The 27,973-nt window shown below is 39.7% G+C and overlaps 1 protein-coding gene and 1 pseudogene across 1 annotated transcript; both read left to right on the forward strand.

Moving 5' to 3' along the window:
* The first annotated feature begins 15 nt into the window (after nucleotides 1–15).
* Nucleotides 16–27,970, forward strand: DRG1 (developmentally regulated GTP binding protein 1). Its single transcript, XM_012763971.2, has 9 exons — nucleotides 16–180; nucleotides 1,050–1,173; nucleotides 2,425–2,600; nucleotides 7,975–8,044; nucleotides 17,759–17,928; nucleotides 20,736–20,866; nucleotides 22,752–22,919; nucleotides 23,190–23,312; nucleotides 27,651–27,970. The coding sequence occupies exons 1-9, from the start codon at nucleotides 139–141 to the stop codon at nucleotides 27,748–27,750; spliced, it is 1,104 nt and encodes a 367-aa protein (XP_012619425.1). The 5' UTR covers nucleotides 16–138; the 3' UTR covers nucleotides 27,751–27,970.
* LOC142863809 (uncharacterized) lies at nucleotides 18,936–19,054 on the forward strand (annotated as a pseudogene).
* Nucleotides 27,971–27,973: the final 3 nt, after the last annotated feature.

The raw sequence follows: 27,973 nt of genomic DNA on the forward strand, positions 1-27,973 counted from the left end.
CGCGGAACTCTCTCGCGAGAATTAGGAAGTACCGCGCTTGCGCACTGCAGTAGCGCCGGGTGGTGGAGGCTGGTCTGCTGTCGAGTGTGTAAGGGCAGACTGTGTGGTGGCCCCTGCGCTCCCCTGGGACTCGCCACCATGAGCAGCACCTTAGCTAAGATCGCGGAGATAGAAGCCGAGGTAAAGGCCACAGTAGGCGCTTCACTCCCAGTCCGAGCATCCCTTTCCGGCAGCGTCGCTCCTGTCTGTTCTCCCTTCATCCGCGTCGGAACCGGGCCCAGGTCACCCGACTTCTCTCAGCCAGGCCCCTGCTCCCTACTGCTTTCTGCCCAGGCTTGCGTTCCCCGACGCTCCCCAGTTCCTCTCAGCCTGGGCCCACGTTCTCCGACTCCCCTCAACCCGGGCTCCCTTTCCTTTCATCCCGTGCTGTCGTTCCCGGACTCGCCTCTGCCCAGGCCCGCGTCCTGCACGCCTGCACCTTGGGCCCTTGGGCCCTTAGTCCCCACCCCTGTCAGTATTCGGTTCCTGTCCTTAGAGTGTTTCTTTGAGTTTTTCTTCCTTTTCTCTGAACAACACGGAATCCTGTTCCTTACTCCAGCCTGGTCACATACTTCAGGATCCTTGCCATCCCTTGCTCTGCTTCCCTTACCCCCCTTCTTAACCCAAGCTTTACCCGAATGACCCCCTTTTCCAGAGTATTGCGTCTGGCAGTAGGATCTGGAAGTAAGTTGACTTATGTGGGGTGGCAGCTGATTGCACCTGGATAGTGTGTGATTCCATTGCCTGAGGCGCTCAGAACTCTTTAAAATCAGGAAAGTGGTGACCCTGTATCAGATGGGACACAGCAGGTACAACCAGTAGAAAAAGAATCATCAGATGAGTTTTAGTGTAGTCTGTGGACACTAATTGGAATGACTTGATCTTGTCTCTTCTCTGTAGTAGGACCTAGGGTAAAAAATTATTCTCTAAGAGCAGGGAGAACATTCATTCTGTATGTTTTACTCTGTGGGAACTGCTTCTGATTTATAGCTGTGATTCCTCTCTTATAGATGGCTCGGACTCAAAAGAACAAGGCGACAGCACACCACCTAGGGCTGCTAAAGGCTCGCCTTGCTAAGCTTCGTCGAGAACTCATTACTCCAAAAGGTGGTGGTGGTGGTGGACCAGGAGAAGGTTTGTGTTTTTCATGGTATATTTTTTGGGGTATAATTTCTGTTAGGATAGTACATATGTTTGGTTTAAGAATAATTAAATTTGGTTGAGTGTGGTGGCTCACGCCTGTAATCCTAGCACTCTGGGAGGCCGAGGCAGGAGGATTGCTCAAGGTCAGGAGTTCTAAACCAGCAAGAGCGAGAGTGAGAGCTGAGCAAGAGGGAGACTGTCTCTACTAAAAATAGAAAGAAATTGGCCAACTAAAATATATAGAAAAAATTAGCCGGGCATGGTGGCGCATGCCTGTAGCTACTCGGGTGGCTGAAGCAGAAGGATTGCTTGAGCCCAGGAGTTGGAGGTTGCTGTGAGCTAAGCTGACACCACGGCACTCTAGCCTGGGCAACAGAAGTGAGACTCTGTCTCAAAAACAAAAAGCTAATAATTAAATTTTTTCTATCAAAATAGATTGTATTTTCTAAGTGTGAATTCTTGAATTGTGTTTATTTTGTTCTGCTGGTTTCTGGGGCAAATGAATATTGTCTAAGTGAACTACCATTTTATTTATTTATATGCTGCATTGGTACAAAATAGATTTGCATTGGCTTACAGAAATACATAAATCTATACCATCAACAAGATTAAATAAGGAAATTGATGCAAAGAGGAAACGAAGATAGCAATAATAAATTGGAGCTAAGTGAGATAAGATTAGGACCCAAAGGGATGGCATATGGTCTGTGTACTCACTAGAAAAGGGCCACAAATTTGCCTCTGAACTTAAGTTGTAGCTACTGTAAAAAAAAAAAAAAAAAAAAAGAAAGAAAGAAAATCCAGTCAGTCACACAATTTACAATTCCCAAGGTTTGTAAAACCAGAAAAAAAAACCAAAACCCTATTTTTTTTTATAATTGTTATATAATATTTGGGCCTTAAATTTGTCTCTCTTTCTTTTTTAAGAGACTGGGTCTTGCTTTATTGCTCAGGCTGGCCTCGAACTCCTGGGGACTTCAGCCTCCCAAGTAACTGGGACTACAGGCACATGCCACCAAGTTCAGCTTTTTGGAGTACAGTTTTTATATCAAACACTGTATTGAATGTTGTGGATTTCTATGGGGGAGTTTTGTGTGCTTGAGTTCTAATTTACAGGTAAACTATAAAAAATTCGAGAAATAGGGGGTAGAGGGAGAGGCAGTGAAAATGTGAAAGAAATTACATGAGTTTTAACACTCCTGGAGATAACTCTCCTATTTTTGATATTTATTGATGTTTTAGGTTTTGATGTGGCCAAGACAGGTGATGCTCGAATTGGGTTTGTGGGTTTTCCATCTGTGGGGAAGTCAACACTGCTCAGTAACCTGGCAGGGGTATATTCCGAGGTGGCAGCCTATGAATTCACTACTCTGACCACTGTGCCTGGTGTCATCAGATACAAAGGTGCCAAGATCCAGGTGAGTCAGGCCTGTAGGCCAAAGAAGGAAGAAATCCATTCTTTTGTTTGTTTAGGAAGAGCTTTATTGGGAGCTCACTGTATGCCAGGCCTGATCTTTGGGTTTATCAGGCCCTTATTGTCTAGCAGGGGAGATAGAGCAGTACATAAATACAATAATACAATGGGATAGTGCCTGTGAAAATGCAGACAAAGAAGAGAAGGGTCTACTTTTTCACCTGAGGATGAGGAGAATGCTCTGGTTAGGCAAAGAAGGCTTCATGTGGAAAGTGACATTGGAGATAGGTCTTGAAGTTAGAATAAAATTTCACCAGGCAGAGAGGGACAAGAAAAGGGCATTTCAGACAACAGAAATGGTGAACAGCCTGCTGTCATGTGAGAAAAGGTGTAGGGCAGGAGTGGTAGAAGCTGAATCTGGAAAGCTGGGTTGGGGCTGAATTATGAAAGGACTTGTATACCGCTAAGGAAGTTGAATTTTATCTTGTATGTAACTCGAAACCATCAGAAACTTTTAAATAAACAACATGATCAGACACTTTTAGGAAGTAATTCTTATTTGTGAGGCCTAATGAAGTTGGTCTTCTGAGATAGTCTTAGATGATAGATTTAGGGCTCCCAAAGGAGGGGTTCCCATGGGTATGAAAGAAGATGTACAAAAATATAATGGAACATATTCTTATTTGGCTGCAGAGCTAAGAATGCAAGGTTCTAACTCCATGATATTTATTAATAAATCTGTCTATGTACTAGGTTCCCAAACTCTTGTTTAACAGCACACTTAGTATCTTAGTAATTAATTTCACGTTACCCTTTCATGTCTCAGTAATTTTTTATGTTGCCCCTAGGCCAAAAAAACTACCTAATGATCTGTTAACACCTTTCCTATCGTTTTCTCGTGTTTCAAACACCATCTGTTATGGACCTTAGATGTCAACACACTGTCTTGTTCATTAGGGAGAGTAGAGGTTTACCGCCAAATTTGCAAATGAAAACAACAAGAATGAAGAAAGGTGACACAATATACAAGCGAGTTGTCCGAATGATATCAACGATCCATGACACTTCTGTCTCGACAACAGGAAAAAAAAATAGAAAAACGGGAGAGAATATTGTAAAACCTGCCTGCATCAAGGAATACAATGCTCACATGAAAGGTGTTGACTGTGCGGATCAGTTCCTTTCGGGTTGTTCCATTCTAAGGAAAACGATGAAATGTACAAAAAAAATAGTTCTGTACCTTATATACTGTGGACTTTTCAATTCATTTAGAGTGTACAACATCCTCAATCCGCAAGCAAAAATGAAGTATAAACAGTTTCTGCCATCGGTGGCGAGAGACTGGATAACTGATGACAATAATGAAGGCCCTCCGGAACCAGAGACAAATCTGTCCAGCCCTTCCCCTGGGAGTGCAAGGAGAGCACCTCGTAAAGATCCACCCAAAAGGTTGTCAGGTGATATGAAGCAGCGTGAACCTACGTGTATTCCAGCGAGAGGAAAGAAAAAATTTCCTATGAGAGCCTGCAGAGTTTGTGCCACCCATGGAAAAAGGAGCGAATCTAGATACTTATGTAAATTTTGTTTGGTCCCTCTTCATAGAGGGAAATGTTTTACGCAGTACCATACATTAAAAAAAGTACTATTAACTTTATTTTATTTTTTTTGAGACAGAGTCTCACTTTGTTGCCCAGGCTAGAGTGAGTGCCGTGGCGTCAGCCTAGCTCACAGCAACCTCAAACTCCTGGGATCAAGCAATCCTCCTGCCTCAGCCTCCCGAGTAGCTGGGACTACAGGCATGCACCACCATGTCCAGCTAATTTTTTCTATATATATTAGTTGGCCAATTAATTTCTTTCTATTTATAGTAGAGACAGGGTCTCGCTCTTGCTCAGGCTGGTTTGAAACTCCTGACTTTGGGCAATCCGCCCGCCTTGGCCTTCCAGAGTGCTAGGATTACAGGCGTGAGCTACTGTACCCGACCGTAAAAGTACTATTAACTTTAATTGTTTCATTGTCTTTGTTAATAAAAATGTTATAATTATTGAAAAACAACACCTAAAGAGCATTATGATCTGTAGTTATGATGATTTAAATAACGTGCAGTTTGCCCAAAAATGTGCAGTCCCTGGCGTATATCTTTGAAATTTCTATGCGGTACGAAATGTGTTTAAATAGGTCTAAACAATGGTAAGTATTTATGTTCCTATAGCAATAGGCATTTCCTAATAGGATATGTGTATCTGTTGGGTACCATATAACTCTTCAAACCTTGGACTCAGATTAGATACTGCCATGCCACATTTATTCCCTTTTTCACATTGATTTTTTTGTGGCACATATTTTTTACCATAGGAACTGCTGAAAATACCAAATTCCCAAAGATTTGGACCTGATATAATTGAAGGCAATGTAGTGGCATCTAATGTTGAAATTGTGAGCCACTGGAGTTAGTAGTTCCCTTGGTGCCTGATAAAAATCAAGAATTGCTGTGTTTCTCTTGAAAATTTAGAATATAATTGGCATCTATAAGAGTGCCTTGGCACATAGTTTGGGAACCATTGGTGTAGGCATTTGTTCTCTTTGCTGGGCTACACAGTGAATTATGAGGTGCATTCATATTTCTTTTGTTACAGAATCTGAAGTAGGAAGAGACCTATGTCTTAGTGGTATTTTCAGTGGCCCTTTTTCCTGTTGGTTCAGTGACCATGCAGAGACTGTACTGGAACATGACCCTTTCTGGAATCCCATGTGTAGATGTCTGTAACAAGAGCAAGGGCATGTGCACATGTCTGGGTTGATTCTAGCTGGTTTCAGACTCTTGTTGATAGTCATAGTTTGTGTAGCTCAGAGAATAACTTCTGTCCTTATGGGATGCTACTAACATCTCTTTCAGGGTTTCTGAGTGTATCAGAATAGAGAGCTGCTTAACCCCTCTTTTTTCTTCTCTTTTCCACAAAACCTTCATTTATTTCAGTCTCTCTTGACCTTTTAGAGTTCTCCCCCCTCCCTTGTTTTGCATGGTGCCTTCTTTCCCTCCTGTGCCCTCTGTCTGGTTTTCCTACTCTTGTGGCTTTCTCCAGAAACCAAGTTATGTAAGCATACTATTATAGTAGGTGTGCTTAACTGTATTAAGATGACTGCCCCACACAACTGTATCAACTCCCCTTAGAGGCAGAATAAAAAAATTTAAAAAAAAAGAAAGAAAAAAATATGAATTAAAAAAAAAAGATGACTGCCCCGAAATGTTTTTTAAAAAGTTATTTTATGGCAGAGGACTTGTTTTCTGTGACTTGGAGGGGGAGGTATACAGAATTAGAACCACTTAAAAATTAAAAAGGGGATTTTTGTTTTGTTTTATTTTGTAAGGAAGATCTTTAACAGTAAAAGTGCCTAAAAATCTAATGGTACCTCTTGTTTAATGAGTTACTGTGTCTGAAGGTGTTCAAGTAATGGCTGAACTGCCATTTACCATGTATGTTAATAAAGAAGACTGATGGAGCTGGGCATGGTGACTGAAGCCTATAATCCTAGCATTTTGGAAGGCCAAGGCGGGAATATCACTTGAGACCAGGAGTTCGAGACCAGCCTGAACAAGAGCAAGACCCTGTCTCTAAGAAAAATAGAAAAATTATCTGGGTGTGGTGATTTGTGCCTATAGTCCCAGCTAGTTGAGAGACTGAGGCAGGAGGATTGCTTGAGCCCAGGAGTTTGAGGTTGCTATGAGTCATGATGATGCCACTGTACTCTAGCCTGGGCAACAGAGTGAGATCCTGTCTCAAAAAAAAAAGAAGACTGATGTATCATCACATAGGCAGATATTGGTCTGCAGAGTGGATATTCATCTTGCCAGGGTCCCTAGAACTATTGTTCTGTAACAGTTGACTTGCACATTTAAGTTAACTGCTTTAACTTCTAAGGGCATTTGAATTTGAAGTAGTTTAACATTCAGTTTCTTAAAATTCTATAATTCCATGATTTAAAGGAATTTTTTTTCCTTATCTCTTGGTTATAATACGAAATTCAGTTATATAAAGCATTGGCTATTTTTATTGAATGAAATTTAGTTGCTACGTTTAAATAGTTAAACATAACTTTTAAAATATTTCCCTTTTGACGAAAAAAACAAAAAAAAAAAAAGAAAAAAAGAAAAACAAAAACAAACAAACAAACAAAAAATAAAATATTTCCCTTTCAAGAAAAGCTAAAGTTAAGTTGCTTTTATATTTGAAGGGGCCTGTAATTTTCCTGCTGTGTTCAGCTGCCATAGTTTGAAAGCCCTTGCTCTTTTCCCCTCAGTTTATTATTTATTCTCTTTTTTAGATCTTTTATTTGATGTTACAGTCATATTTCAGATTTTACAATTTTAGATTATTTAGATGGATTTTCCTTTCAAGTTCTTGATAACATCAGTTGGGCTGAATATGCAAGAAAAAGCTTTTTGATGTGTGTGTGTGTGTGTTTTGTTTTTAAGCAGGAAGAAATTTACTAAGTGGTAGAAAGAGATTACAGAATCATTGGAAGGGCTGAGGAAACAGACTTTAGACTTAATTTCTAAGAACAATTGATGATGAACTTTTTGTTTTTTAAGAGACAAAGTCTTGCTCTGTCGCCCAAGCTTGAATGTAGTGACACGATCCATAGGTCACCATAACCTCAAACTCATGGGACCAAGTGGTCCTCTCATCTCAGCCTCCTGAGTAGCTGGGAATACAGGCTTGCACCACCAAATCTGGCTAATTTTTCTATTTTTTTAGAGGTGGCATCTTGCTTTTTTGTCCAGGCTGGTCTTGAACTCCTAACCTCAAGCGGTCCTTCTGCCTTGGCCTCCCAAAGTGTTAGGATTACAGGCATGAGCCACCACACCTGGCCAGCTGTTTGCATTTTTAAAGGTTTTTCAGGTTATTCTGATATGCTGTCCTGGTTAAGAATGGCTGCAAAAATTTTCTGTGAGTTGGGTATCTGCAAAAGTCTCAGTATGTATCACATGTAAATGTCAAGATTCAGCTGTTATCTGCAGTAAAGGATTTGTATGGAGCCTCAGCCTTCTGAAAAGTGGAACATTGAATGACATTAATGTAGAATAATGGATTTTTGGCTAAAAAACATGGATTATAATCTTATTTGATATATTTGGATTATGACTTTGGGCAAGTTCTTACCTTCTGTGAACTTCAGTTAGGCATTTTAAACTAGGTAAAGTATATAAAAAGCCTGTAGCTGACATTCAGCAGATGCTTAGTAAAAGTAATCATATACTTATAAGAAAGAATGGATTTCGGTCTCAAATTTTGGATAATTGAGCAGAAAAAAATAATTCTGTTTTATCTTTTCAGGTTTATAACCAGTTTTTCCTTTCCTCTCCTTGATCCTTATAGCTCCTGGATCTCCCAGGTATCATTGAAGGTGCCAAAGATGGGAAAGGTAGAGGCCGTCAAGTCATCGCAGGTGAGTGGTTTAAGGCCACCATCCTGGGATATCATTCCCTGGTATTATTCCTTTAGCCAGGGACTATTGGGTTTGAAAATGATACCATGGTGAAGGATATAGTTTCACCTGACTTCTCACCAGAGTGTAATGCCAGAATTTGTAGGAATGTTGGACACTAATAGTCTAGACTCTCTACTAAAGGAGAAATAGAATTGAAGTGCTTTGGTACAGTGTTGCATTGTTGATGGCAGATTCAGAATGGGAGTTCAGGTTTTCATGCCTTTCCTTCTTCTTTTCTTTTTTTGAAAGTAAAATGTTATAAAATGCTAATCATAAATTGCTGCAATCTGCTATCCCATCTCTTCTTACCTGCACTGTTACTTCCTATTGGCAACCACTGTCAGCTCTTCAGCTCTTCCTTCTGCTACCTTCATATTTTTAAAAATTATGCTTATATTGCTGTTTCATGATTACTTTTAGGTATTATCTATTGGTTTCATATTATGGTAGAGAATTAGCTCTCTTATACTCCATACCTCTCTTCCATATTATATTCCGTATTAATAATGCCTATGTAACTTTTGTTCAGTGCTGAGATAAGTAGTGTACTACAACTGGGTGGGTTTCTTTTCTCTTGAAATCTGTTTTTTTTTTTTGAGATAGTCTCACTTCTGTTCCCAGGCTAGAGTGCCATGGTGTCAGCCTAACTCACAGCAACGTCAAACTCCTGGGCTCAAGCAATCCTACTGCCTCAGCCTCCCGAGTAGCTGGGACTACAGGCATGTGCCACCATGCCCAGCCGGTGACAATTAATGTCTTTCTATTTTTTAGTAGAGATAGGGGTCTCGCTTTTGCTTAGACTCCTGGTCTCAAGCGATCTGCCCACCTCGGCCTCCCAGAGTGCTAGGATTACAGGTGTGAGCTATTGCACTAGGCCGAAATCTATTTTTTTATGGAGTTAATACTTGATTCCTTTTTTCCTTTTGTTTACTTTTCTGTGTTTTTGTTAATAATTTTCAAATGTTCCAACAGATCAAATGCCTATCAACCAGCTGGGCTTGGTGGCTCACGCCTGTAATCCTAGGACTCTGGGAGGCCGAGGCAGGAGGATCGTTTGAGCGCAGGTGTTTGAGACCAGCCTGAGCAAGAGCAAGACTCCATCTCTACTAAAAAAATAGAAATTAGCTGGACAACTTAAAGTATATATATAAAAAATTAGCCGGGCATGGTAGTGCATACCTGTAGTCCCAGCTACTCGGGGGAGGCTGAGGCAGAAGGATTGCTTGAGTCCAGGAGTTTGAGGTTGCTGTGAGCTAGGCTGACGTCATGGCACTCTAGCCTGGGCAACAGAGCCAGACTCTGTCTCAAAAAAAAAAAAAAATGCCTATCAACCTATATTTTTCTAAATACTTAAATACAGTTCCAATACAATCTTACTGATTTCATTCTCTCCCTACCACCCTGACATACACTCCTATACCTTTTGTCTGTGTTTCACTCTGGATTGGTTGCTTTCTAGACCAGTGCTGTCCAGTAGAACTTTCTGCAACAGTGGAAATGTTCTGAATTGGTACTGTCCCACATAGTAGCTCCTAGCCATGTTTGTGGCTATTGAGCACATAAAATGTGCCTAGTACAATTGAGGAACTGAATTTTAAATTTTATTTAATTTTAATTAATTTAAATTTAAATAGCCGCAGGTGGCTAGAGGAATCTGTATTGGACAACATAGCTTTAGACATTTTGCATGGCTACCATCCTGAGAGATTGTGGTCTACTCTTCTCTTGTGTGGGATCCCCTGTTTTCTAAAGGCAATGTGAACTTTTTGGCAGTTGTTTCCCATGTTTTGCTGAAACACATTCTTTAGTAACTTCCCTAGAGAAGGTGAATGATATAGGTAAAGTTTTCTATGTTTTCATGTTTGAAAGTATTTTTATTCTACTCTTATTCTGAATCATTAATTTAGCTTTTTATAGAATTACAAGTTTGAAGTTATTTTACCTCAGTATTTTGAAGAACACTACTTTCTGGCACCTATTACTGTTGAGTCCAATGCTGTTAGAATTTTTTTTTTTTTTTTTTTGGTAAGTAACCTGTTTTTTCCCTCACTGGGAGCTCTTAGAATCTACTTCAACAAGTTATGTCTTGGTTTGGATTTTTTTCTTTCTTTTTGTCTTCCTTTTTTAAAGTTAATTTTGCTGGATGTTTGGTAGATCCTTGGATCCTTTTAGTATAATGACTCATATCTTTCATTTATGGGAAATTTTCCTGTTTTATTTTATAGTTTCTTCTTTTATGTGTTCATTCTTTATGGAATATCTATTAATAGGATGCTAAACTTCTGGATTGGATTTATAATTTTCTTAATTTTTAAAAATTATCTTTTTATCTCTTAATTTTTTCTTTGTGAAAATTTCTCAGCTTTATCTTCCAGTCCTACTACTGAATTTATTTCTGCTGTGGTATCATTTTTAAATTCTAAGACTTTGCTTTGTCTTCTGATGGTTTCTTTTTCAGCATTTCGGTCTTATTTTATGGATGCATCATCTATTCTTAGACTCTTAACTGGTCTTATCAAGGACACCTGTGACTTTCCCCTTGTCAAATCTAATGGTCAATTTATTGTCCATATCTTTTTTGGGAGAGTAACACAGATGATCACTCCCTCCTTGAAATATTTGCTTTACGTGCTCTCTGAGATACCAGTGCTCCTTGCTGGTCTCCTTTGCTTGATTTGCCCCATCTTCAAGATTTCTCTGAATATGGATTGCTTGACAGCCTGGTTTTGTGGATTCTTTGCTTCCCTATTTCTGTTTATGCTAAATGAAGGTTTTCTTACCTAGTTCCTTGGCTTTAAATGCCCGGATCTATATTCTAATAATTGTGTAATGTATGGCAATACTTTAGACCAGATGCCAACATACCTTTACTTGGATGTTCAGTTATGTGTCTCAATCTTAACATGTGAAGTTGAATTCCTGATGTTCCATCCCCAACTTGCTCTTCCCTTAGTCTTTTCCATCTTAGTAAAAGGCATATATATCCTTCAAGTCTTTTAGGTCAAAAATCATTTTTTTTGAGACAAAGTCTCACTTTGTTGCCCAGGCTAGAGTGAGTGCCATGGCGTGAGCCTAGCTCACAGCAACCTCAATCTCCTGGGCTCAAGCAATCCTATTGCCTCAGCCTCCCGAGTAGCTGGGACTACAGGCATGCGCCACCATGCCCGGCTAATTTTTTGTGTATATATATTTTTTTAGTTGGTCAATTAGTTTCTTTCTTTTTTTAGTAGAGATGGGGTCTTGCTCAGGCTGGTTTTGAACTCCTGACCTTGAGCAATCCACCCGCCTCGGCCTCCCAGAGTGCTAGGATTACAGGCGTGAGCTACCACAGCCGGCCTAAAAATCATTTTTTCGCTGTCATCCCCCACATCCAGTACATTATTATATCCTGTTGGTTTTACCTTCAAAATATATCTAGAATCAAGCCACTCCTTTTTTTTTTTGGGTAGAGATAGGATCTTGCTATGTTGCTCAGGGTGGTCTCGAATTCCTGGCCTCAGGCGATCCTGGGCTCAAGTAATCCTCCTGTTTCAGCCTCCCAAAGTTCTGGGATTACAGGCGTGAGCCACAGTGCCTGGCTCCTTTTTTTTTTCTTTTTTGTCCTTAAGTAGAAAATATTGAATTATGAGACTGATGTGCTACCTTCTGCGCTGAAGAAGAAACTACCAAAATGTTGAGTTAATAATACTGCTTCTCAGTTCATGGCACATTTTCATGTCTGTGTAAGGCCCTCTCATTTATTTGTGTATTTATTTTATCTCTATACCCAACTTTCTTTCCTTCCCCCACAGGGAATGACTCTACTATTTTTAATGTCTATTTTGTGTAGATATTCTAACAAAATGTTAATATATTGTTCTGTGTACATATATTTTTAATTTATTTAAATGTTATTGTATCTCATTCTGTTTTTTTCCTGTTTTTCACTAACATGTAACCTGTTGCTTCTAAAAGTTTTCCTGATGCTTGATGGTGTGCAACCACATTTTACTTATCCACTTTTGTAGTTAATGGTCATCCAGTCTGCCACTATTACCACAACTAATGCTGTATATCAACTTCATATTTATCCCCCTGAGGAAGAACTCTGTGAAACTTTCTTTGGCATAGAGACTCATGAGTAGAATTGCTAGGATGCATGGAAATGTAAATTGATGAAGTGCTGTTGGGACGGCTCCAGAATGGCTGCTCTAGTCTACACTCCACTAGCAGCGCGTGAAGGTTCCTGTTTCTTCCAATCTCTGTCAACACTATCCTTCTAAATTTTGCTACTATTATATTACAGGTGGTGGTAGCTCATTGTTTTTATTTGCATTTCTCTTGTGATTAATGGTTTTGAGCATCCATTATAGTTTTCTGGAAAGTTTCATATCCTTTGTACATTTTTTTCTATTGGGATTATTATCTTTCAAGAATTTCTATTAAATTCTAGGTCTATAGTATCTAATATGGTATCCACCAACTACATACGACTAAAATTTAAATTACTTAAAATTAAATTTAAAATTCAGTCCCCTAGTCACATAAGCCACATTTTATATGCTTAGTAGCCCCATGTGACTATTGAATACCACATTGGAAAGCACAGATGCAGAATATTTTCACCATCACAGAAACATCTGTTGCACAGCACTGCTTCCAATATGAATTCCTAGTCAGCTTAGGACATTGCAAATATCTTCTCCCATTAATTTTTTTCACTTTTTTTTTTTTCTTTTTGAGACAGAGTCTTGCTCTGTTGCCCGGGTTAGAGTACCGTGGTGTGTCAGCCTAGTTCACAGCAACCTCAAACTCTTGGGCTCAAGCAATCCTCCTGCCTCAGCCTCTCGAGTAGCTGGGACTACAGGTGTGCACCATCATGCATGGCTAATTTTTTTTTTTTCTCTTTTTAGTTACCCAGCTAAGTTTTTTCTGCTTTTAGTAGAGATGGGGTCTTACTCTTGCTCAGGCTGCTCTCAAACTCCTGAACTCAGGTGATCCTCCTGCCTTGGCCTCTCAGAGCGCTAGGATTACAGGCACCTGGCAGAAAGGATTGTCTTTATGAGCCTATATAAAAAATAGTATCCATTTACCTTGATCACTCTCTCTTTACCTAGCTTTTTCATTTTCATGGCTCTAATGACCACTTGACCCGTGTTCATTTTTTTTTTTGAGACAGAGTCTCACTTTGTTGTCCAGGCTAGAGTGAGTGCCGTGGCATCAGCCTAGCTCACAGCAACCTCAAACTCCTGGGCTCAAGCAATCCTACTGCCTCAGCCTCTATATATATTAGTTGGCCAATTAATTTCTTTATAGTAGAGACGGGGTCTCGCTCTTGCTCAGGCTGGTTTTGAACTCCTGACCTCGAGCTATCCGCCCGCCTCGGCCTCCCACAGTGCTAGGATTATAGGCGTGAGCCACTGCGCCTGACCCATTTGTAAATTTATTTATTACTGTCTTGTGTCATAGGAATATAAGGTCTGTGTGAAATGAAACTTTTCAGTTTTATTTACAGTTAGTTGAATCCTCAATAAATATTTGTTGAATGAATAAAGAAATCCCAGTTGTACATTTTTAAAAAAATATTTTCTTTTGCCTTTCTGTATTGTTTCTATTTTCTCTGGTCTCTTTTTATGTTTTGTTTTGGTCTGTCTTTTTCATATTGGAAGCTTTTCTGAGATGTCTGGTGATCCTTGATATTCTGTCCCATTTAAGAATCAAGAGCTAGAGAGTTGTTGGAATGCTCTGTTACTGAATAGGCTTTTTGACTAATGGGTTTAATTATAGATTGATGTGCAGTGAGCCGGTTTTTTTGGGGGAAAGAACCCTGGATGTCCATAACACTATTTTTTTTTGTTCCTGTGGCTAGTCAGTAACTCCAAAGAAAAATACTTAATTCTTCTGCTTGGAGAGGTGTGCTGGAAGCAGGGAAAGTACAGGTATCTGGAGAATCTTACTTTGTAGAGTACAGATTTTAAGCTTCCTCTTTTTAAGTCCATTACTCCACTATTGTACTTCTCTGGGCGGTATCTAGTGGCCTTTCCCAGTGGCCTTTCTTTCTTGTATCTTGAGTCTCCTGAGGAAAAGATTCAGTTGCCCAGCAGAACCACATCTCCATTTACAACTTTATTTCATAATTCTTTTTTACCTTTAGTAGTATATTTCATGCATTCTCTATTTAGGGTTTCCTGTTTGTTTTCATGTTATCATCAAGGCGTGTGTCAGAATAGGACGAATGTTTAGCCAGTGTATTTCAATTACAGTATTCGTATCAAGAAAAGTTATAAGAGCTCTATTTTTTTTTTTTTTCGATAAAGGGTTGTCAAAGCATAAGAGTTCTAAATTGGACATATTGAACATAGTTTTTTCCCAAAGTGTTGCTTATACTTCTGTGGCCTTTAGTTTTCTGTAAGCATGAAAGTGAATAATGTAATGCAGAGAATACTAGCATAAATATTTTCAACTCTGCTTTGGGCTGTTGGAAGAAGCCTTTCACTCTGTGAACTTTAAAATTATGATTATGTGTGTTTTCACAGAGTAATGTGAATAGTGCCCTTTTTTCATTCACAGAAGTCTGTTTGGATGATAAATTACATAGTCACTTTATTTATTTATATATTTCACACCACTATACTAATGAGGATTTTTTTCTCCTAATTATTATTTTTTTAATACTTGGATTTTTGCAGTTAGCATTATTTTTTTAATCAGAAAAAGAAATTGCCAGCCTGAGCAAGAGCAAAACCCCGTCTCTACTAAAAATAGAAATAAATTAGCTGGACAACTAAAAATACATATATATAAAAAAATTAGCCGGGCATGGTGGCGCATGCCTATAGTCCCAGCTACTCGGGAGGCTGAGGCAGAAGAATTGCTTGAGCCCAGGAGCTTGAGGTTGCTGTGAATTAGGCAGACGCCACGGCACTCTAGCCCAGGCAATAGAGTGAGACTCTGTTTCAAAAAAAAAAAGAAAGAAAGAAATTGATGTTAAAATAAGTATAAAAACTTCCAGAGCCTTTGATTAATTATTGTTCCATAAAGTCTGATTAAATGCCAACCAGATAGAAAATATTTGCTACGTTGGGATAGCAAAGATTTCTTTGATGGGACACTAAAATTATGAACCACAAAAGAAACAATTGATAAATTACATATTATTGGAATTAAAAACTTACTCTTTGAAAGATAGTAAAAATGAAGAAACACGCCACATATTGGGAGAAAACATTAGCAGTATGTATATCTGACAAAGGACTTGTTTCTAGAATATATAAAGAACTCTTATAGCTCAATAACAAGACAAATAACTCAAAAAATGGGCAAGAGTGAACTCAGAAGATATATGAATGGCCAATAAGCACATGAGAAGATGGCTCAACATCGTTAGTCATCAGGAAATACAACCGCAAGGAGATACCATTATACACCCATCAGAATGGCTAAAATGAAAAAAGAATGATGGAAGCCACTGGATATGCTAGCGATAAAAGAAAAAGAAAATGAAAGTAAAATTTAATAAAATATTAAAAAAAATGACACCACTAAGTATTAAGATGTGGAACAGTTGGAACTCACACTGCTGGCGGGAGTGTAAAATTGTACAAATACTTGCAAAACTATTTAGCAGTTTTTAATAACCTGTAACTCCATATGACCCAATAATTCCAGTGGTATTTACCCAGGAGAAGTGAAAATCTTGCCCACAGGAAGATTTTGTTCATGAATGATTATACAGATTTATACATAATACCCCAAACTGAAAACAACCCAGATGTCCTTCAGGAGGTGAATGGCTAAACAAACCATTGTATATCCGTAAAATGTTCAACTGCTTGATTTTTAAAAAGAAACAAATTGCTGAGACACAACATGGTTGAATATCAGAAACATTATGCTAAATTAAAAAATCCAGGCACCAAAGACTACATTTGGTTTGATTCCATTTATATGAAATTCTGAAAAGTACAAACTTCCTATGGTAACAGAAGCAGATCAGTTGTTGGCTGGGAATAGAGGGAAAGATTGAAAAGGGGCACAGAGGAACTTTTGGAGGTCGTATGAATCTTCTGTGTCTTGATTGCTGTGGTGGTTTACGTAGGTATGTGTATTTGTCATCACAGTATATGCTGAACATGGGTACAATTTATTTTTTGTAAATTGTTCCTCAATAAAGTTGATTAGAAATATGGTAACTAAAATCAGGTGAAGAGTCTTACACAAGTATCCTTTTTTTTTTTTTTTTGAGACAGTCTTGCTTTGTTGCCCCATGGCGTCAGCCTAGCTCACAGCAACCTCAAACTCCTGGGCTCAAGTAATCCTGCTGCCTCAGCCTCCCAAGTAGCTGGGACTACAAGCATGCACCACCATGCCCGGCTAATTTTTTCTATATATATTAGTTGGCCAATTAATTTTGCTCTTGCTCAGGCTGGTTTCGAACTCCTGACCTTGAGCGATCCTCCCGCCTCGGCCTCCCAGAGTGCTAGGGTTATAGGCATGAGCTACCACGCCTGGCCTGACATTTTCTTTTTAAAATGCCTTGTTTCTAGGTTGGGGAGTGTTCTGTTCTATTAAAAAAAAAAAAAAAAGGAAACAGAGAATAAAGAATAAACAATAAAAAAAGAAAAAAAAAAAGAAAGGTTAAGGTTAAGGGATATTTCAAATAGTCCATTATGTGAATGGACAAATACAGAGTTTCAGAGCCACTGCGCACTGCCTCACACAAGTATCCTAACAAATCCCAGTGCTTTGGAAGACCAAGGCTGAAGGATCAGTTGAGGCCCGGAGTTTGAAATCAGCCCGAACAACACAGTAAGACCCCATCTCTAAAAAATATTTTAAAAATGAGTGGGGGATAGTGTGGTGCATGCCTGTAGTCCTAGCTACTCAGCAGGATTGCTTGAGCTCAGGAGTTGGTGATTACATTGAACTATGACTATACTCCAGCCTGGGCAACAGAGCAAGACCCTATCTCTTAAAAACAAAACAAAACAGAATAAAAAAATAGATAATCTTATTCTTTTAGAATTCTTTTTTCTGTTTAAGATCTTTCTAAGCTCTTGTAGGGATTTAGGTTATTTACTGGTTTGTATTTTTATTCTGACTTGTTTTTTTACTAGTGTTATCTAGAAGATGTGTCAACGCTTGGGCAAATAATGTAATGACTTCAAGGTATACACTGCAAATTGACTTCTGGTGTAAATCTTTGGTAAACTTAAGAGCTTCGTGTGTGTGTATTTACAAAATTCTTCATCTTTTAAGTGTAGGATAAAAAATACCTTTGTGTAATTTTGGTTAGTTAAGGCTTTACTGAACTTTTTTTTGTTTGTTTGTTTTGTTTTTTGAGACAGAGTCTCACTTTGTTGCCCAGGCTAGAGTGGCTAGAGTGAGTGCCGTGGCGTCAGCCTAGCTCACAGCAACCTCAAACTCCTGGGCTCAAGTAATCTTGCTGCCTCAGCCTCTCAAGTAGCTGGGACTACAAGCATGCGCCACCATGCCTTATTAGTTGGCCAATTAATTTCTTTTTTAATTTTTTTATAGTAGAGATGGGGTCTTGCTCTTGCTCAGGCTGGTTTCGAACTCCTGACCTTGAGCAATCCTCCTTCCTCAGCCTCCCAGAGTGCTAGGATTACAGGTGTGAGCCACCACACCCGGCCTGAACTTTTTTGGTTATAAATTTTTTTGTTGTTTCTTCAGTGGCCCGAACATGTAACCTGATCCTGATTGTTCTGGATGTCCTGAAACCCTTGGGACACAAGAAAATAATTGAAAATGAGCTAGAGGGCTTTGGCATTCGCTTGAACAGCAAACCCCCCAACATTGGCTTTAAGAAGAAAGACAAGGGAGGCATTAATCTCACGGCCACTGTAAGTGGGGAAGGTGACATGGGACAGGTTGCCGAAGGTACTGGGGTGGGGAATGGATTGAGGTGAATGGACATTGACCTTTTGAAATTGCTCCATTTTCCTGCACTAATTGAGATAACACAATGACGTTGTAATGACTGACAAAGACTTCAAGATTAGGATAGGAGAATCTTGCCTTTGCAGATTCATTTCTTCTTTTGGGTTATCTATTTGCAATTATCTGGGAATACAGATCAATCTTAAGCTTGCGTGGAGTAGGTGGCTACTAGTATCCTGTGTTTTCTTTCTTTTTTTTCCCTTTTATTTCATATTATGGGGGTACAAATATTGTTAGGGTTACATATATTGCTCCTGCCACCCCTCCCTCCTAGTATCCTGTGTTTTCGTTCATTTAGTACACATTAATCGATCACCTACCATGGGCCAAGCATTGTTTTAGGCTCTGGGCCAGAATGGGGGGGAGTGGGGGAATGGAAGAGGGAACAAAGTAGACAAAAGTCCCTGCTCTTATATTGGGTAGAGTAGCAAACAAAATAAATGAGTAAAATATAGTATATTAGACAATGATAAATCTAAGAAGAAAAGTAGGGAGAGGGGATTGTGTTGGTGTGAGAGTTGTAGTTTTAAGTAGGTTGGTCAGGAAAGTCTTCACTGAGATGACAAGAAAGTGTGAACCAAATGGATATCTTGGAGAGGAACATTTCTTTAGAGGGAACATTGAGGTGCAAGAGCCCTGATGTAGAGCATGCCTTTGCATGGTTGAGGAACAGCAGAGTGAATAAGTAGGAAAGTATTAAGAAATGAAGTCACGGCAGTGGGCCATATATGCTTTTACTTTATAGAAGATGGGTAACTATTGGTTGGGTTCTGATCCACAGAGTAAACGTGATTTGATTGGAATCATTCTGGCTGTTGTGTTGATCATAGACTGCAATGGGTTAAGAGCAGAAACAGAGAAATCATTTAAGAGGTTATTGTAATCATCCAGTCAAGAGGTGATGGCTTCTGTGTTGTATGAAGGGAGGGGATAGCAGTCTCCTTGACAAGGATGGAAGAGGCCCTCAGGCCTGACAACACACATACATTCAAGGCATTGCCGCCTACTTGTGGCATCTCACCACTCCCTGACGTTGCCAGTTGACCAGGCCTGGAGTGGTCTGGTGTTTTCCTGTATGAGGTCCAAGTAGCTGCAACCTATTTTGGCTTTTTGCTGGGGTCATGTGCCTCTACCCTTAGGTAATAGCAGAAAGGAGAGGAAGATCCCTATTCTTCACTTTCCCCACTTTCCCCCACTAGACCCTTCTGGTACCATATCCTCTTTTGCTCAGTTGTCTTCTCAAAGCAATTTCTACCCCTCTTGTTCCTCAAGAGCTGGAGCCCATGCCCTACCACACACATATCCATGGAAATGCCCAGGATTAGTCTTGGGCCTTTAAACTTCGCATAGTAGCTGCTACTGGCTTTTTTTGGATAATACTCTCACATTCCTGGAGGCTCAGTTTTGCCTCACCTAAAGCACTAGAGACCAAACAAGAACAAGCCCAAGACAATACCTCTTAGGCTTTATTTAATACCATAATGTTTTAAGAATAAAGAGAAATATGAAAAAAAAAAAAAAAAAAAGAAATGATGGCTTTTTAGACTAGGGTTGTAACAGTGGAAGAGATGAGAAGTGGTTGATTATGGAAAGAATTTGAAAGTAGCTGGTAGGAATTACAGCCAGATTTAATATGGGTTGTGAGAGAGAGAGATGACTGTGAGTTTTTTGTCTGAGCTAGAAAAATGAACTCTTATTAATAAAATGGTAGGGCTTTGGGTAGAATAGGTTTGGAGGGGAGGGGAAGATCAGGATGTTAAGTTTGAGATGCCAATTAGACATCTGAGTATATCTGTCAGGATGGCATATGGGAATGATCTGGGCTAGAGATAAAAGTTTGGTGGTAAAAGTTTGACTTTACTGCTATGAGGCTGGCTGAGATCACCAAGGAAGTGAATATATCAATAAATAGAAAAGAAAAGAGGTTCAAGGATATAAGACTTCTCAGACAGAGAGGGAGAAGGAAAACTAAAAGAGTTTAGAATCTTGGAAGCCAAGTAAAGAAAGTGTTTCAGAAAGGAGTGACCAGTTCTGTCAAATGCTGCTGCATTGTTAGAGAATTGAGGATTGAAAATTTCTTACTGAATTTAATATTCTAGGGTCCAGTTGATTTGACTGGCATATATTTAAGCTATCTTGCCCGGAAGATCTTTCCCATTATTCTGTCATAATGTTTGAATTTGAGCATTCAGGATTTTTTCTGTATTAGTTTGCTAGGGCTACCATAATAAAGTACCACAGACCAGGTGGCTTAAACAACAGAAATTTTATTTTTCACAACGCTGGAGGCCAGAGTCTGAGATCAAGTTGATAGCAGGGTTGGTTTCTTCTGAGGCTTCTTCCCTCCTTGGCTTGCAGATGTGTCTTCATGTGGTCTTTCCTCTGAGTGTGTGTCCTAATATCCCTTTCTTATAAAGATACCAGTCATATTGGATTAGGGCTCTACCCTAATCACCTCATTCTAATTTAATTACCCCCTGAAAGACCCTATCTCCAAATACAATCACCTTTTAGATTTTATTTCCTACTAGAAGTCAGTGACTCTCATCCAGATGTCTTTAGTAGTGAGTTTGCATCTTAGCTAGAATTATCCAGGTACATGGATAGGTACTTTTCGTGATTTTTGTGTGTGTGTGAGTGTGTGGGTGTGGGTGTGGGCGTGGGCGCTTGCGCGCGCCCTGACTAATTATTATTTGCTATGCTCATTCAGTGCCCTCAGAGTGAGCTGGATGCTGAAACTGTGAAGAGCATTCTGGCTGAATACAAAATTCATAATGCCGACGTGACTCTGCGTAGTGATGCCACAGCTGATGACCTCATTGATGTTGTGGAAGGAAATAGGTACTAAGTGCACAGTCTGTGCCTAATTTTGAATTTGGATCATGAAATCTGGCAGACAGAGATTCTAACTCCATTCATACTACTATCTTAAATAATAGGGGGCCTTTGTTTCTTTAGCTGTAAAATGAGGGATTGTTTTTTATTTCTAACATCCTTTCTTGCTTTGAAATTTGATTATGATAGCCAAGTTCCCCATTTCAGTTACTTGCTGTGAACTAGGCTGTGCCCTAAGCTCTTTTATGTGATAGTCAAAGAGAGTAGGTCAATCTGCCCTCCCAGAATTAATCAATCTGAGAAATCTTATAGGCCGCCTATAGAAGTCAGAGCAGATCAGGGTGTGTCTGTTTTCTCCAACCTCAGCTAAATGCCTAGTCCAGTGAAACATTACTGTTATTAATAATAATTTAAACCATTGTTAAAATTATTCCTAGCATTTGGATATTATATTTTTTAGTTGCTTTCCTGTTCATTTGTTCCTGTTTGTTGGATATATGTATTTGATCCTCATTTGTGGGCAAACAAAAGCTAATGAATGCTTTGAGTTAGGCATTTTACAAGTGAGGCAACTAAAGCCTGGAAGTTGTGGTTTGGCCTAATTATTAGTAACTTTAGCTGCCATATTTATTGGACACTAGGAATGACATTGCTAGATGCTATGTTTAAAAAGTGTATTTTGGCTGGGCACAGTGGCTCCTGCCTGTAATTACACTCTGGGAGGCCGAGGCAGGAGGATCGCTTGAGGTCAGCAGTTCGATACCAGCCTGAGCAAGAGTGATACCCCGTCTCTACTAAAAATAGAAAAATTAGCTGGGCGTGGTGGCGCCTGCCTGTAATCCCAGCTTCTTAGGAGGCTGAGTCAGAACTACTTGAGCCCAGGAGTTTGAGGTTGCTGTGAGCTAGGCTGATGCCACAGCACTCTAACCCAGATGACACAGTGAGACTCTATCTCAAAAATAAATAAATAAATAAATAAAGTATTTTTAGGCCAGGCACAGTGGCTCACACCAGTAATCCTAGCATTTTGGGAAGCTGAGACAGGAGGATTGCTTGAGGTTAAGAGTTTCAGACTAGTTTGAGCAAGAGTGAGACCCTGTCTACAAAAAATAGAAAAATTACCTAGGGGTGCTAGCATGCACTTGTAGTCCCAGCTACTTAGGAGGTCTGAGGCAGGAGGAGTGCTTGAGCCCAAAGTTTGAGGTTGCTATGAGCTATGATGACACCACTGCATTCTGGCCCGGGTGACAGAGCAAGAGACTGTCTCAAAAAATTTTTTATTTTTTTAGTCTTTAAAAATTATTATGAAATATATTATTAGAAATTCTTAAAACAGTTTATATTCTTAAATTAACTCTGAGAAAGATTAAGTGACTTGCCTAGGGACACATACTGTCAGCCCTCCGTATCTGCTTGGGATTGGTTCCAGAAGCCCCTGCAGATAAGACAATCTTTGGATACTCAAGTCCCTTATATAAAATGGTGTAATACAGTTGTTCCATATCTATGAATTTTGATCTGCAATTGGTTGAATCCATGGATGCCAAACCTGCGTATATGGAGGGCCAATTGTATATAGAAGATGACAGAACTGGGATTAGAATCAGTCTGGGCACTTCAAAGCTTGTATTCCTTCCACTGTAGTATGCTTTCCCGGTAAGGAGCTTTATAGCTGGGAGTAGGGCCTAAATTTTGTTACTTTTCAACCCATAGTTCACTTTTTGGACTTTCTACTTATTTTGGTAGTAAGCTTTTTTTTTGAGAAGGAGAAGCTGATCTGCTCTTTTGAGAGCCTCTGATTTGGGTCTGGGTAAGGGCAGTGCTGGTAATCAATCAGACACTTTTGTCAGCAACTGCAGACTAATACCCTTTATTTCTTCTACATTTGTAGAGTCTATATTCCCTGTATCTATGTGTTAAATAAGATTGACCAGATCTCCATTGAGGAATTGGATATTATCTATAAGGTGCCTCACTGCGTACCTATCTCAGCCCATCACCGCTGGAATTTTGATGATTTGTTGGAAAAGATCTGGGACTATCTGAAACTAGTGAGAATGTAAGTCTTTGTGGATAGGGTAATGTTGTTGTAGAAATTAAACCAGACTGTCCAAAAATCATAACCTCTGAAGCCCATTAATAAAATCTGGCTCTTTTGAAGATAATTAGTAAATTGGTTCCTGCTGTCTACTAGGTCATATTGAAGGCACTTTCTTCCTCAGGTTGGAGGTTATCCTGGTCTGATCTCAGGGGTGGTGGAGGGTTGGTTTGTATACAGCACATCAGTTAGTCTAAGAAGGTGACTACTTCTGTGCCCTCTCTGTTCTAGTTACACCAAACCCAAAGGCCAGTTACCAGATTATACATCTCCAGTGGTGCTGCCTTACTCCAGAACCACAGTGGAGGATTTCTGCATGAAGATCCACAAAAATCTTATCAAAGAATTTAAATAGTAAGTATCATGGGCATATGGTGCTTTCTTTTTCTTGTAAGTTACTGATTTCACTAATTCTTAGGATAGCATTAAAGAATCCAGGCAGCAGGGAGGCTGCTGAAATGCTTGCTTGGTTAGAACTCTGCAGTGTCTTCTTAAAAGCGTGCCGAGTTGGAGCAGGAAGAGGTCCAAGAACCTCTTCGGGTCAGGTGGGCTGATGGTACAAATGACCCTGATTTTCCCTCATTAATTCATCCTCCTCTTGGCAATAAGGATATTAATTCTTTCTGCCAATGTCATATTGGCCTCCACTGGGATCTATGAATCCCCCTCTAAACCTTAAGTATGGGCAAATCCCCACTTATCTCTTTCTCATACACTTCACTGCTGATACAGGTTGAAAATTTTTAATGTTTCATTTTGAACTAAATTTTTAAAAAATATTTTTTATTTTTTAGAGCTGGGATCTTGCTGTGTTGCCCAGGCTGGATTCCTGGGCTCAAGTGATCCTCCCTTCTCAGCCTGTCAAGTAGCTGGAACTACAGGTGTAGCTGGAACTACAGGCGCTTGCCACCATGCCTGGCTCTATTTTGAACTAATTTTAGACTTAAAAAGTTGCAGATATAGTAAAAACCATTCCCTTTTATCCCTCAACACCACTTTTAAATTAGCAGCTCACGTTACTATAGTACAATTATCAGGAATAGGACATTGGCATTGGTGCAATATTATTAACTAAACTATAGACCTTATTTGAATTTTACTACTTTTTCTACCAGTGTCATTTTTCTGTTCCAAGAACCTATATGACATCTAGTTGTTATTTGTCTGCAGTCTTCTAGTGTTCTAGTCTGCCAGTAACGTTTCCTTAGATTTTCACTGTTGTTGATGAGCTTAACACTTGAAGAATGCTCAACAGTTATTTTGTCACATATTCCTCACATTGAGTTTATCTGATATTCTCCCATAATTGAAGTGAGATTATGGATTTTTGGTAATCCCACAAAAATGATGATGTGTCCTTAGTGCATCATATTATGGGATTCATGATGTCAATATATCTTACTGATATTTATCTTGATCACTTGGTTAAATTGGTATAGGCTGGGTTTCTCCACTGTAGATAGTATTTTTCTCTTTATATTTGATAAATATCTTGGGGGAGATATTTTGAGAGTATGCAAATAATGTTTCTCTTCAAATTTTTATCTGTTGATTTTAGCATCTGTTGGTGAAGCTTGTCTGTGACATTATGGTGGTGTTATTTTGTTACTCAAATTATTCCAGCTTTGGCCATTAGGAATTCTTTCATGTTGGCTGCTGTGTTCTTTTTTTTTTGAGACAGAGTCTCACTCTGTTGCCTGGGCTAGAGTGCTGTGGCATCAGCCTAGCTCACAGCAACCTCAGACTCCTGGGCTCAAGCGATCCTCATGCCTCAGCCTCCTGAGTAGCTGGGACTACAGGCATGTGCCACCATGCCCGGCTATTTTTTCTATATATTTTTAGTTGGCCAATTAATTTCTTTCTATTTATATTAGAGACGTAGTCTTGCTGTTGCTCAGGCTGGTTTCAAACTCCTGACCTTGAGCAATCCTCCCGCCTCGGTCTCCCAGAGTGCTAGGATTACAGGCATGAGCCACCGTGCCCAGCCTGCTGTGTTCTTTTGATCTTTTTTTTTTTTTTTTTTTTTTTTTGAGCATTTCCTTACTTTTTGACACTGCTTAGATGTGCCTGGTTGACATTGATTTTGCCTAGACCAGCCCCGGAATCAGTCACTTCTTCAGGGATCCTTGGTTTTCAAGATCTGGGTACTAGTTTGTTCATTTTTTAGTAGGTTATCATTGCTTGTAGGCCCTCTCAGCAGATAGATAGAAAATATATATATGGATACCATATATTTCTGTATCTAATCCTTCCTATGTATTTATCCATCCATCTTTCTTAAAAACCAAGAGATTATACTGTTACCTCTAATTCCAGTTCAATACCATGGGGTTTATTTTAGCTTTCCCTCCTATTTTTAACTTTTCTCCAACAATGAGAAACCTTTATGTTATTATCTGTTATCTATTTACTTATTTTTAAAATTCTAGTGGTTCACAATTTCAGCCTGTAATCCTGTGAGAAATAGTTTGACTGGATTACAGTATTTATGAATAGCTCTTTTCATATTTATAGGCTGAAAATTTCAAAATTATTTTAAAAACAAAGGAAGAAAATAGAAAATGATTGTAGAAAATTAAGAAAGCATAGAAGTAGTGATGTTTTCAAAATACTTGTTTCTGATACTAAGAATACTAAGAGAGTGAAGTGGGTTTTTTTGTTTGTCTTTTTTAATGTATAAGAGAGAAGGTCTCACTCTATCAGCCAAGCTGGAGTGCAGTGATGTGATCATAGCTCACTGCAGCCTCAAACTCTTGGGCTCAAGCGATCCTCCTGTCTCAGCCTCTGGAGTAGCTGGGACTACAGGAATATGCTACCACACCTGGCTAAGTTTTTTTGCTTTTTATAGACAAGGTCTTGCTGTGTTTCCCAGGCTGGTCTAGAACTCCTGGCCTTAAGCAATCCTCCCACCTTAGCCTCCCAGTGTGCTGGGATTATAGGCATGACCCACTGTACCTGGCCTGAAGTACTTCATTGATCTTCACGTTCCTTTATCTAAAACAACTATATTCCATGTATAGGTGCTAATTTCCACTACATTCAAAAGCATTCTACTTTGGTGAAGATGACTCTTGTAAAAAGTTAGGCATTGTCCTTCTGCAAAATTCATAGATTTTTATATGACTCCTTTATGTGGCAGAACACTGTGCAGAGTCTCTAGAACTGTAAGTTTACCAGGGAATTAAAGCAGAAGGGACAAAAATATTTTAGAGCAAAGACATGTCAGGCCAAATATAATTTTATTTGGTCACTATTTTCCTATTTTTTTTTTTGAGACTGAGTCTTGCTTTGTTGCCCAGGCTAGAGTGAGTACAGTGGAATCAGCCTAGCTCACAGCAACCTCAAACTCCTGGGATCAAGCAATCCTGCTGCCTCAGCCTCCCAAGTAGCTGGGATTACAGACATGTGCCACTATACCTGGCTAATTTTTTCTATATATATTAGTTGGCCAATTAATTTCTTTCTATTTATAGTAGAGACGGGGTCTTGCTCTTGCTCAGGCTGATTTCGAACTCCTGACCTTGAGCAATCCTCCCTCCTCAGCCTCCCGGAGTGCTAGGATTACAGGCGTGAGCCACCGTGCCCGGCCCCCTATTTTGTTGTCTTTCTCTTTAATTATTGCAGAAATAGCTTTTTTTTTTTTTTGAGACATAATCTTGCCCTGTTGCCTGGCCCAGAGTGCAGTCGTGTCATCGTAGCTCCCTGCAACCTCAAACTCCTTGGCTCAAGTGATCCTCCTGCCTCAGCCTCCTGAGTAGCTGGGACTATAAGTGTGTGCCACTTCACCCAGCTAATTTTTCTATTTTTAGTAGAAATGGGATCTTGTTCTCACTCAGGCTGGTCTGGAACTCCTGAGCTCAAGTGGTCCTCCCACCTCAGACTCCCAGAGTACTAGGATTATAGGCGTGAGCCACTGTGGCTGGCTAGAAATAGCATTTTTAGGTTTGTTTTTTTTTTTTTTTTTTGAGACGGAGTCTTGCTTCGTTGCCCAGGCTAGAGTGCTGTTGAGTCAGCCTAGCTCATAGCAACCTCAAACTCCTAGGCTTAAGCAATCCTTCTGTCTCAGCCTCCTGAGTAGCTGGGACTACAGGCATGCGCCACCATGCCCGGCTAATTTTTTCTATATATTTTTAGTTGGCCAATTAATTTCTTTCTATTTTTAGTAGAGACGGGGTCTCGCTCTTGCTCAGGCTGGTTTCAAACTCCTGACCTTGAGCGATCCGCCCGCCTCGGCCTCCCAGAGTGCTAGGATCACAGGCGTGAGCCACTGTGTCTGGCCAGAAACAGGTATTTAACAGTCTGTAACTGACTTTGCATCTCTAAGAATCAGTCATCAATCTGAATTTTTCAGGGTATTTCTTTGTAACAAATCCATGCTCTCTTTTAATTTTAAACTAGTCTCCTTATGCTACTCATTTGTGTCTTTTTATCTTTCTTAAACTGGCTCTAACAAGAACCACACAGCTTCCAAAAGTCTTTGCCACCTTGTAAAGGCTTTAGTGTGGCATGTTGCTGATGAAGATAAACCTCTGGGCTTTCTGGTTCTTGATGTGGGAGAGGGGGTTTTGGCTATTGCAGGTCTGTGGCTTTTAAGAGCTGTGATGCTAAATCTGAATGTAAGGGTGCCCAGGCAAATAAGTCAGAAGCTAGATTATTTTTTATACTGACTGTTCTTTTTTCCCTTCTATACAGCGCTCTGGTCTGGGGTCTTTCTGTGAAACACAATCCTCAGAAAGTGGGTAAAGACCATACGTTGGAGGACGAGGATGTCATTCAGATTGTGAAGAAGTGAAACCTCCCCCTTTCCCCATCTGCTGGGCCAACCATAGCAGCTTTCCCCATGACCAAGCACCCTACCCTCAACTCCTTCTGGCTTTGGCAGCCACTGGATCAGGATTCCGGGGAGGGAATTGGAGGCACCCAAACTGGAACTTCACTTGTCTTACCTTGGTGTCACCTTGTATGTTGAACTGCATAAAAGACCTGGTAGGCTGGTCAGCTACGTGCATGCAGTT

Source organism: Microcebus murinus, chromosome 22 (genome assembly GCF_040939455.1).
Source record: "Microcebus murinus isolate Inina chromosome 22, M.murinus_Inina_mat1.0, whole genome shotgun sequence".
Taxonomy (NCBI): domain Eukaryota; kingdom Metazoa; phylum Chordata; class Mammalia; order Primates; family Cheirogaleidae; genus Microcebus; species Microcebus murinus.